We start from the raw sequence: 12,812 nt of genomic DNA, 5'->3' as shown, positions 1-12,812 counted from the left end.
CTATGGAACATCAATGTACGTGGCCAACGTGGCCGACAAAATGATATACAAAACATAGGCTGACAAGGCCGGACCTGTCTAACCATATACACATGACTACGAGCCTCTAGGAAGAGTATAACACATCACATGAGCGGGACAGGACCCCGCTATGCCCATAATTATATACATAAAAGAATAAGTACCCAAAAGCTATGGCTCCGAAGGAAATGGAGCTCCGCTATGTAATATCTGAATAAGCAGCTATGGATCAAGTCTGTCTCCCTGTGCACCTGCGGGCATGACGCAGCGTCCACAAACAAAAGGACGTCAGTACAAAGAATGTACTGAGTATGTAAAGCATGATTAACATCAATATAGAAGCATCATAGACAATATATGAAGTGGCATAGGAGGGAAGACAATAATATCATCATCATGGCACTTACCTACCTTTCATAGGGACTTTTCATTTCTCATGCGTATTTCATAACAGTGCTCGTATTCGTATATATATATACCCCTATTCGCGTTCATATACATAGTCTTTTCACATTCATATTCATATCATATACATATCCATACACTTATATACATACATAGCGTACCCGACCATAAGGCTCGGTGTTTCATAGGTACCTGGCCAACCAAGGCTCAATGTTATTTCTACCTGGCCCTACCAAGGCTTCAGGGTTATCCGTACCATCTGCAGAGGTGTGCGCGCGTTACGTAATCGTATACATACTTTATTCATAATCATATACATATATCCTACCCGGCGTTATAAGCTCGGGGTGTCATTATAGCCCTTCATAGGCACATATAAGTATAATAGCCCGTAGGCACCTTTGGCATCATTATTATTATTATCGTCATCACTATCATCATCATTATTGCTACATCCATATCTTAGGCTTACTCGTCATATGAGGGGCGTAGTACAATCGTAGTACATGTTAAGGATCATGAGCTTATGAGCTCGGAATGTCAATCACTTGAATACAACATACTCATATAGAGGAATTAGAAATTTGGCCAAGAACCATGCCTTATGAAAGAAGGGTTAGCCTTAAATACCTTTTCATCGGACTATTCTACACTTGCATGTTTCCTTCCAATGCTAGCGTCTATACCTTCATTAATATCATAACAATGGCCATTAGTCATTCACATCATCCACATTATCTAGATTTCTCAATTTGCTTCTAGTTCTCCCATATTTATGGTCATGACCTCCAACTTCATCCATTCGTCTAAAGTGTCGAGTTCATGATCTTAGTACCATTTATAATACATTCATATCGTAACACAACAACATTCATAATTCAATTCAAACTATTCCTCAAAATGTCACTATTCACCATTCATGACCTAGTTGACCACATTTTCTACAATCCATGTATTTTAATTCTCCAATACTTTAAAAATCATGTAAAAATCATGAATCTTACCTTAGAAGTTGTAGGAACAAGCTTTGGTTGATAATACTCCACTTTGAGCAAAACCCTTGTTTTTCTCCATTTGCATTTCTTGTCTTGAATGGTATTTAATGGCTTGCTTACACTTGCTTCACTTATTTATGTTGTTGGTGGCTTATTGTCCTTGAAAACTTATGAAATAAATGTAGAGAGAATATTCTAGAGAGAAGTGGTGTAGTGTAGAAATAAAATAAAACAAGTCTTGGTCCTTATATTTAATGAACTAAAAATCTGTGCTGGGGTGAACAGTGGTCGTCCATGGAGGTTTACGGTCCGTATTTCAGTTTACGGACCGTCCCTCGTGGTCGTCTTTAACCTTAAGCAGCGCCAGAAACTTTAGGCTGCATGCATGGTGATTTACGACCATGGTTTACGGGCCTTAAACAACTTTACGGTTCGTCCTCCTGGTCGTATTTTACCATTTCTCCACTGGGCAGAAAGTTGAAGTCTTGCATGGCAGTTTACGACCTTCCAATTTACGGACCGTATACCATTTTACGGTTCGTATTTTGCACTTTACGACCACTGGGCAGTTTTGCCAACTTTCAACTTTTCACATTTCTCGACTTTTCATTCTAATCATTCTCGTCCATTTACGCACATTGCTCATGAAACATTATACACTCGCACTCCTCGCACACATCACTAGTTCGTTCACTTGCGTATCAACGGGAAATTTTTCCGAGGTGTAACAATCTGGCTCGTTATTCCACTCCCTTGATCCATACTGAACCTGATAGGATTAGGCTTTTTGTTGGTAGGCTAGTCGATTCTTTTCAGATTTCTTGCCTTCAGATGGAGGATCTGAGGGCTTCCTCTGTTGAGGCCGCTAAGGCCCGTGCATTTAGAGGGGGTAGTGAGAAGAGGCAGTGTCTGATTGAAAGTTATGGTTGTTCTAGTTCGAGGGGTGCCGGTCAGTCTTCTAGGCTATATCAGCCATATTCTGGCCGGCCTGTGAATTCAACCTTGCAGGCTTCCTCCAGTGAGCCTCCTAGGCAAAGAGCTCCTGAGAGCTCATTTTCTCGACCAGTATAAGGGGTTGTTTCAGTCGGGTCCTCAGCTTTAGTTTATCAGTATTCCCTCCCCTCCTTAGGGTTGTTTTGTATGTGGAGAGCTTGGTCATATTACTAGGAGATGTCTTCGAGCCAGGCTGGGTTATCGGTCTCAGAGGACTCTGACATCGGTAGGTGGTTGAGGAGGTGCTTCTCAGAGGAGCGGTGCTCAGACAGGCTGCAGTGGTTCTCAGGTTTCTATAGGTGGATCCCAGGTTGGTAGAGGTGGTCCTAGAGTTCAAGAGGTGGATCTCAGTCTAGACGTGGTGGGGCACAGTGTTACTGATTCCCTGGTAGACCTGAGGCAAAAGCCTCAGATACTGTTATCTCAGGTACCATTTCTGTCCGACATAGAGCAGCTTCCGTGTTATTTGATCCTGGATCCACTTATTTGTATGTGTCTGCATATCATGTTGTTGATTGGGATTTGCCTTGTGATAGCATAGTTATACCTGTTCATATATCTACTCCGATTGGAGATTTTGTTGTCGTTGATCGAGTTTATCGGTCATGTTTGGTTACTTTTATAGGGTATGACACTTGGGTAGATTTGATGATTCTTGATATGGTGGACTTTGATATTATCTTGGGTATGACCTGGCTTTTTCCTTACCATGCGATCTTGGACTATCATGCCAAGACGGTCACGTTAGCCATACCGGCCATTCCTAGACTTGAGTGGAGGGGTACTCATAGTCCCGCTTTGAAGAAGATCATTTCCTTCCTTCAGGCGAAGAAATTTGTCAACAAGGGGTGTTTAGCTTATTTGGCTCATGTGCGTGACACTACTATTGCATCTCCACCGCTTGAGTATATTCCTATTGTGAGTGAGTTCGCGGAGGTATTCCCAGCCTATTTGCCAGGTATGCCACCCGATCGCGACATTGACTTCTATATTGATTTGGATCTGGGCATTCACCCTATTTCTATTTCACCGTATTGGATGGCACCGACTAAGCTAAGGGAGCTTAAAGAGCAGTTTCAGGATTTATTGAGCAAGGGGTTCATTAGACCGAGTATCTCTCCTTGGAGTGCTCCTGTGTTGTTTGTGAAGAAGAAAGATGGATCCATGAGGATGTGCATTGATTATCGCCAGCTGAACAAGGTTACTATTTGGAACAAGTGTCCTATGCTACGTATTGATGATTTATTTGACCAGCTTCAAGGTGCTTAAGTGTTTTCGAAGATTGACTTGCGTTTAGGCTACCATCAGTTGAGGATCAGCGCTGAGGATATTCCAAGGACGGCCTTTCGGACGAGATATGGTAATTATGAGTTTCTGGTGATGTCATTTGGGCTTAACAATACCCCGACTACATTTATGACTCTGATGAATGGCATCTTTAGGCCATTGCTTGATTCCTTTATGATTGTGTTTATTGATGATATATTGGTGTACTCTAAGAGTAGAGAGGAGCATGAGAGCAATTTTTGCACTGTGCTTGGATTGTTGAAGAAGAATAGCTCGTTTGCTAAGTTTTCGAAGTGCGAGTTTTGGTTGGAGTTTGTGACATTCTTGGGCCACGTTGTGTCTAAAGATGGGATCATGGGGGATCCTCAGAAGATTGAGGCTGTGAGAGATTGGGTGAGGCCCACTACTGTGACCGAGATCCGTAGTTTTGTGGGTTTGGCTAGCTACTACCGCCAATTCGTGAAGGGTTTTTCTGCTATTGCTTCGTCTTTGAACTGACTCAGAAGGATGTTCCCTTCTAGTGGTCTGATGATTGTGAGGAGAGCTTTCAAAAGCTCAAGACTCTTTTGACTTCAGCCTCGATTCTAGCATTACCCGTGGAGGGTAAGGATTTTGCAGTCTATTGTGATGTATCCCATTTGGGTTTGGGTGCTGTGTTGATGTAGGAGGGTAGAGTTATAGCCTATGCTTCCCGTCAGTTGAAGATCCATGAGAAGAATTACCCTACCCATGATTTGGAGTTGCTGGCCGTAGTCTTTGCTTTGAAGATTTTGAGGCATTACTTGTATGGTGTCCATTGTGAGGTTTTCATCGATCACCGTAGCCTTCAACATGTGTTTACCCAGAGAGATCTTAATTCCAGGTAGCGTCGATGGATGGAGCTCCTGAAGGACTATGAAATCTCTATTTTATATCACATAGGGAAATCCAATGTTGTTGCGGATGCCTTGAGTCGCAAGACAGTGAATATGGGGAGTTTAGCTCGGTTGATTATTTTTGAGGGCCTGTTGGCCATCAAGGTTCAGACTCAAGCCAACAGTTTCATTCCTCTTGATATTTCAGCCCCAGGCAGAGTTTTGGCGTATGTTGAGACGAGGTCTTCCTTGCTAGATCAGATCAGGACTCATCAGTTTGAGGATGCTCAATTGAGCAAGATTTGAGAGAGAGTTCCAAGGGGTAAGGCCAAGGAGGCCATAATTGATTCTAAGGGCATCTTAAGGATTAAGGGGCGTCTGTGCGTCCCTCGTGTTGGTGATTTGATTCAGTTGATCTTAACTGAGGCCCATCGCTCTCGATATTCCATTCATCCGGGGGCGACTAAGATGTATCGTGATTTGAGGAAGCACTATTGGTAGCGTTGGATGAAGAGAGATATAGCCGATTTCATGGCTAAGTGTGGTAATTGTCAGCAAGTTAATTATGAGCACCAGCAACCCGGTGGTGTACTTCAGAGGATGCACATTCCTAAGTGGAAAAGGGATAGGATTGCCATGGATTTTGTTGTGGGTCTCCCAAAGATCCTGGGTAACTATAACTTGATTTGGGTGACAGTTGATCGATTGACTAAGTCCGCTCATTTCATTCCTGTTAAGATTTCTTATACCATGGAGAAGTTAGTCAAGTTGTACATACGGGATATAATGAGATTGCATGGGGTTCCTATTTCTATCGTATCTGATCGGGGTACTATCTTCACTTCCCTTTTCTATAGGGATTTTCATGAGGAGTTGGGCACCCAATTGGATCTTACTATAGCTTTTCACCCCCAGATCGATAGGCAGTCTGATGTGCTGAGAAATTACGGCACATCTGATGCCTTTTTACGAGAAGTTTTACTTGTTTTTAAGCGAGTCTTTGTCGTTTTGATGTGTTTTTATTGTTTTTCAGGTAACTGAGGACTATAAGGCAGGAATGAAGAATTTTCACTGAAGTTGGGAAATTTGGCACAGTACGGGCCGTACTTTGAATTATGGCCCTCGCTTCCATCGCGTCCCTCGCTGGCAAATTCAAGAGAGCACTGTAAATTAGAGGCCAAGGATGGTGGTACTTTGAAGTACAGCCCGCACCTTGAGCCCGTACTTTGAAGATTTATGAAAACTAAGCCAGCCTGTACTTGGAATGTACGGGACGTACTTTGAAGTACATCCCGCACTTTGTCTGCGAACATTTGTTTTGTAATAATTATTTTTTCTAATTTCTAGACCTCATAAATAGTTCTCATAGGTTTTGTGCAAGGGAACCATTCAGTTTTATTATTCTTCTTGCTTTAGCATTGAATACTCATAGTTATTGGGGAGTTTAGACAACAAACAATTACAATTACTTTCTTCCAATTTCCATCAATCAAAAGTAAGAATTATGATTTCTATATCCTTTTATTGTTCTTCTTCTTCTATGAGTAGCTAATTTCTTTACTAAGGTTGTGAGCCCCAAGATGGGTGTTTTGTGATTGGGAATTTTGATTGATATATGCATAATGGATTGTCATGGTTTACTTGTTCTTCATTATTCATTAAAAGTTAGTGGTTGCAAAATTAACTAACGCGATAAACCATAATTTATTTGGAGAAATAATTACGGTTTGGTAAGAACTAGTAACAAGAACACAAAGCTTTAAACTTTGTTTAATAAATTCACTTAGGAATAAAAGGTTAATTGGCATAATTAACCGTTCTTCACATCAACTTTCTTATATTTGGGAAAATCATAAAAAGAAATAATATTTATTTATTGGGAAATAATAGAGATTCACATAGAGGTTAAGTGCATTCATATAACGATCTATTAGAAGTATTTCAAGATCAATACCCATGATCATACACTTTATCTAACGCGGGCACAACCTTGGTTTCTTTTACCATATATTCCAATCCAAAGCAATTAGTTAGCAATTAGTCATAAACAACCACTTTCTACAAAAGTCATCGGAGAAAGACATTAGACCTAAATTAGTAACCTTTTCACACCATATTCCCTGTAGGATTCAACCCCAACATTGTTGGGTTACTATATTTGACATCGTTCACTTTACGCTAATAAAAGGTGTAATTTGAGCATACCAAATTTCGGCGTCGTTGCCAGGGATTCTAAGGGCATTTCATGACTCTCCAGATAGGGGATTATCATAGTGGTAACCGAATTGCTACTAAACTTCTTGAATGCGGTTACTCCTGGCCTACTATCTTTCATGATGCAAATCTGTTGGTGCAGTCTTATGATCAATGTTAGAGACAAGGGAGTATAGGTAGGAGGCAGGAGATGCCTATGAACTTTGTAATGGAAGTGGAGGTGTTCGATGTCTGGGGTATTGATTTTATGGGGCCCTTTGTGAGCTCTTGTGGAATAATATGTCTTGGTGCCTGTGAATTATATGTCGAAATGGGTAGAAGCAGTGGCTTTACCTAATAATAAAGCCAAGAGTGTGATCGGGTTCCTAAAGAAGAACATATTTACTCAATTTGGTAGCCTGAGGGCTATAATCAGTGATGGTGGTTCTCACTTCTGCAATAGATCCTTCGCGGGATTGATGGAGAAGTATGGTGTAAAATATAGGGTGGCAACACCTTATCATCCTCAGACAAGTGGGCAAGTTGAAGTCTCCAATCGGGAGATCAAGAGTATTTTAGCTAAAACAGTGAATGCAAAGAGAACTGATTGGGCCCGCAAGCTCGATGATGCTTTATGGGCTTACTGGACTGCTTTTAAGACTCCGATTGGAACTTCGCCTTTTAAGCTAGTTGTTGGTAAACCTTGTCACCTGCCAGTTGAACTTGAACATAAGGCCATATGGGTCTTGAAGAAATTGAACATGGATTGGGAAGAAGCGACCAAACTCAGGTTGTTTCAACTCAATAAGATGGATAAATTCTGGTACTAAGCCTATGAGAGTGCAGCATTGTATAAAGAGAGGATGAAGCAGTATCATGATAAGAAAATCTTGAAACGGGAATTCTACAAGGGTGATCCTGTCCGAAGCTGCACTTCAAGGTTGAAATTAGGTGTTCACTGGAAATTGCCACCCTAGGTATGGGAAGGAAGTACAGGCCGTACTTCAATGTACGGGCCGCACTTTCATCCCATACCTCAATGGTAAAATTCTGTGATCACTGGAAATTGCACCTCAGGCACGTCTTCCAAGTACACTCGTACGTCAAAGTACGGGCCGTAGTTTCGCAAAAATTTAAAGCAGTTGAATTTTAATATATACGACTTTCCCTCTTCTTTCCCTACTTTCTCCACAACCATTCTTCATACCATCAACCCATGATCTTCCACCATCAACACCCCACTAACTCCATCTACTTTACTCACAATACACCCACTCTTCTCCCCCAAATCCACCAAACCCTAGCTCTCATATGTTGATTGCGAAGAAAGAAAAAAGAAAAAAAGAAATCGCTCTCCTGTTTTAGTTTAATCTTTGTTACCTAGTAGTTTGAGAATTCATCCAGGTACATTGATGTACCCTTTATTTCTTGTTGTTTTAGTTTCCAATTTCCCCAATTTAGTTATTGTTGAATTTTTTTCCCGCTATTTCAAATTTTGTTTCTGATTTGTGTAGTATAGGATTGTTGCTATCCATAGGGTTGGGATGATAACTGTAGTAGGTTGGTTTTGAATTGAGTTGGGGGTAGGGATTTGGTATTGTGTAATGCACAGACTCATGGAGGCGAGTATAATCAAGCCACTACTGAGTCGGCAGGGGTTTCAATAGATGACTTTATTTTTGAAGTCCGAAATTGTTATGCCCGCCAAACGTTTGATCAGTCACCAAGGTAAAAAAGAATGAGTACATTGGGTGAAGTCTGAGTAACCCATGTCGTGCTACCCCATAAAATTTGAACGTGCAGTTGTGTATTGCCTCGAAGAGAGTCAAGTTTTATATGTTTTTTGATGTACGAACAAAAATACGGGTCGTACTTTGATGTACGCCCCGTACTTCTTGCTCATACATCAGCAGAATTTTAAGGACCTCACTATTTTTTGACAATTAAGATATGACTTAAAAGTACGGCCCGCACTTCAAACTGCGGCCATACCTTCAAGTCGTACTTCTAAGTACGAGGTAAAAATTTAGCCACGTTTCAAAGTATGTCCCGTGCTTCTCAAATACGGGATACACAACTGAAACTTCATACATGCATTCAAAATCACTTTACTAAGTTATGTCGTGCTTTCCACACATTCCCACATGCGTTGTTTACTTGTGTGACTAGGTATGAGGCCAAAGGAACCAATAAAAAGGGATAGTGGTTCCAAACCTGCTCGAGGGAGGGGTCGAGGCATAAATAACATTACCACAAGGCTTCGTGATGAAGAAGCTGTGATTTCCCCACCTCCTAAGAGACCGAGAACCACCACCGCTAGAAAAAACAAAAATGCGCCGCCACCACAGGACTCCTCCCAATCTGAAAAGGATGAGTATTCATTTGAATCGGAGTCCGGTAATACAGGGTCCGAGAGTGAAGAATCCGGTAATAAAGGGTCCAGGAGTAAAGGGTCCGGTAAAGAAGGGTCCGGTGGTGAAGGGTCTGAGAATGAAGGATCCAGTGATGACGGGTCTGGTAACGAAGGGTCCGCTACTGCAAGCGGGTCCGAAGCTAAGGATGACTCTGGTAATGATAGTGCTATGGAATGTAGCGGGACTGAACTCCGTTCTAAAAAAAATGGAGGGTGACCTATAATTTTTAGTATAGGGTGTGAAAGAGCGATACGAGAAGGGGATCGATAGGTCGAAAAAATGGGGTAGCCCACTGTGTTCTATATTTAGAGGATTAGCCTCAGATTAGAGAGACACTTCAGCATTATGGGCTGGAGGCTTTCAGTCGACCTCAAGGGAAGTATTGTCTTGCTATGTTCAGGTAATTTTATGCAAATTACGATGCTTATGTGGATAGCGTCAGAAGGCCCAATCAATTTAAGCAGAATGTCCCAAGGCCTAATGAGATAGTGGTGCGGAAAGTAAAAGTTGACATTTCCGCCAAGGCAATAAACATGCACTATTTTGGCGAGAATTATGTCGCCCCCACTAGGGTAGCCACCGCCGAGTTTAGAGACAAAATTGATCGGAGGACTACTCAGTCCAAGATTGAGTGGGTTGTTTCGGTTATTGCTAGGGCCGACCCACCGTGGCTCCATAAAAAGTGCAAAGTCCTTAACAACTTGCTTATCCTCGCAGCAAAATTTTGGTAGAATGTTGCCCGTTTTAGAATTATGTCGACTCAGAGTGATAACGCGATAACTCAGAGTGATAACTCTCTTATTCCGGATCGGGCAATGACATTTGTGGCAATCATGTTACGTTATCCGTTGAATATTGGGAAATAGATCGCTAAGGAGATACGGGAGAGAGCACCACAAAAATTCCACCTCCCTGCCATTTTCATGCCTCGCCACTGATTTATATCGACAGGCAAATGTGTCGAAGATCCCCTATTGAGATCATTGTCGGGAACCCACTTATTTTTTTGATATCATGAAGACCTAACGGGAGGATGCCAAATCCAATCTTCCGATAAAGGATTTGCCAGCAAGGCAAGAGGAGGTCGATGTTGAGCCCAAAGATGAGACCAAACGTCAGTGGAGAGACAGATTAGGGTCATGCTGGAACCGGTCATTTAGGCACAGACCAGTGCACAAGAGCTATTTCAGACCCGATTAGATGGTTTGAGACTAGAATCGCTGCGATGGAGCGTAAAGGCCCAGAAGGGTCTTATGTTAGTAGGTTTAGAGTAGAGCTGGATCTACTCAAGGCAGACAAGCAAACATTGCTGGCTAGTGAGCGAGTCGTCGTTGCAGAGCAGGTTGAGGCCATTGATGAGGACCTTTGTCACGACCCAATCCCGTGGGCCGCGACTGGTGTCCTACTTAGGCACCCCAAACAGACTCACGAACCTGATCATCATATTAAGACTCATTCAGACTTAACGTACGTTATTCGAACTGAAACCTAATAGCAGACGTCACACAAACATTGATCGAACACTTATCTTAAGCGGTCGCCCGTGCAGAACAGCCATATCAAAATCAGAAAGGTGGCGGAATATACATCGCCCAAATGCACACACACACGTACGAACTCATGGGCCGTCTTGGCCATAGTAGCATACGGGCCGCTTAAGAACGCAAAACAGATCCACATACAAACACACCGGACCCACGACCCACAAATATGACTACAGGCCTCTAAAACAAAACAGAACATACGAACATATGACGGGACAGGGCCCCGCCGTACCCACACAGCCACAAATGTACAGAACACACGCACAGCAAAAGGTATGTACCAAAAGTTAAGCTCCGGATCAAGGGGAGCCCTCCAAAATAGCAGAATAGGTAGCCTAAACCGGAGGATCACCCAAACGAGCTTCTGTACCTGCGGGCATGAAATGCAGCCCCCCGAAGAACAGGGGGTCAGTACGGGAGAAGTACTGAGTATGTAAAGCAGAAGGTACAGAAATCACAAATATAACTGGAGTCAGAAGGAACAAACACAAACGTCAAAGTAGCAAATCAAACCTGTACGTAAGATAAATGTACAAATGCAAATAAAAATCATGTATAGGGCTTAGGAACGTGGTCACCCCCGACGCTGGTGCCACAACACATCATACTCCAGAAGTTTTTCAAATCTCCGTACAGTCTCCAGACAAATCGTATCACACACATATCACATCATCAGAACATATCAAATGCCATATCACATCATAACTTCATAGACGGTAACCGGCCCTATGGCGAGGCCTCGGAAACCGTAACACATCATACTTCCGAATATGGTATAGCGCGCACGATCACAAAGTCGGCCCGGGTACCGACGAACGAAATCATAGCGAATGGCACGAACGGAGTAGTGCAGAAACCATATGCATATCAAAAGTAATTTACAAGACTCGACATATAATTACATATAGGCATATACCGACGCCAGAAGGCTCGGGGTAGGAGTCAGGGCGATCAAAATTTATATATGGAAGTTACGAAGTTCCAAACTGCAAAACCTTTGAAAAACAATTCACAGGTCATTTTCCGAAAATCTAACATCATTCATAGTGCAAACGTTCAATAACGATATAGGAAATTTCAAACGGACCTTTGAGTCATAGGCAAATGATTACTTTTCATCTCGAACGAAAATGAGCCAAACAAACCAAATAAGGGAAGCCTCGGGGCTTGCGGGCCCACCTCGAGTCAAATCGAGGCGGCGGACACAAATCACAGACTTTAGGCTTCGTAAAGCCATCTACGAAAGTTTCGGAGAGATTCGGACACAATAGCAAAAGTTATGGAAGTTTGAACATTCTTTCAACCAAATGTAAGGAATAGGTTTCAATTGCGCTGAATGAATAGTGCCCAAACTTGAACTCGGATTTCCAAGAGCAGAATTATCCCCGAGGGTCCGATCTTGACCTAGTGTAACTAGGACATGCCAAAAGAAGGAAAGGTAAGCTTTACATACCTGGATTGCGCCTTACGCTCGTCAAATCTCAATTCCCGTTTCGTCCAAAAACTGCAAATGGTCACTTTTACCAGTTACTATTCATGAAAGTTAACATCTTAATCTTTGGGTTATACTTGGCTACCGAAATTTCGGCAGCATTTCCCCTATAAATCTAACACCCCCGAGACTTAGCTCGGCTCAAAATATATCAACAACAACAACCCAAACATCACAAGCAACATAAATCACAATCAAATCATTCTAACTTCAAAGTTCTACCTTACTACACAAGTTGACAACTTTCATTCAAACTTCACAATTCCAAACTTATGCCCACATTATTGTATTCATTCACCCATTCAAGATTATTCAAACCCATCCCAATTACACTCCAACAATATACAAAATTTCCCGAAGTTCATTACTTTCCATATTTCATCCAAAATATCAAAACTTACGGCGAACATTCTAACTCGCATTGTTTCATTCCAAATTCATTAACATCAACCATAAGTCACATTTAAAGTCTTTAACATCATATATATACAACAATATACACAATTATACCAAAGATATATACTTTCCCATAATGTTCCGAAATCCTTTTCCAACGCCAATTCAATTCATTAAACAATCATTTAAGTTATAAAGGCCATAACGACGCAACTAAC

The 12,812-nt window shown here is 41.9% G+C and overlaps 1 protein-coding gene across 1 annotated transcript; it reads left to right on the top strand.

The window, feature by feature from the left end:
- Positions 1–8,919: 8,919 nt before the first annotated feature.
- Positions 8,920–9,378, top strand: LOC132628533 (uncharacterized). Its single transcript, XM_060344311.1, has one exon. The coding sequence runs from the start codon at positions 8,920–8,922 to the stop codon at positions 9,376–9,378; it is 459 nt and encodes a 152-aa protein (XP_060200294.1).
- Positions 9,379–12,812: the final 3,434 nt, after the last annotated feature.

This window comes from Lycium barbarum, chromosome 2, assembly GCF_019175385.1.
Source record: "Lycium barbarum isolate Lr01 chromosome 2, ASM1917538v2, whole genome shotgun sequence".
Lineage (NCBI taxonomy): Eukaryota > Viridiplantae > Streptophyta > Magnoliopsida > Solanales > Solanaceae > Lycium > Lycium barbarum.
Note: the sequence above shows the minus strand (reverse complement) of the source record. Positions and strands in the feature narration are given on the sequence as shown.

What these genes read in the sequence shown, in the direction of transcription:
- LOC132628533 (XM_060344311.1), top strand. Translation starts at nt 8,920, where the DNA reads ATGAGGCCAAAGGAACCAATAAAAAGGGATAGTGGTTCCAAACCTGCT.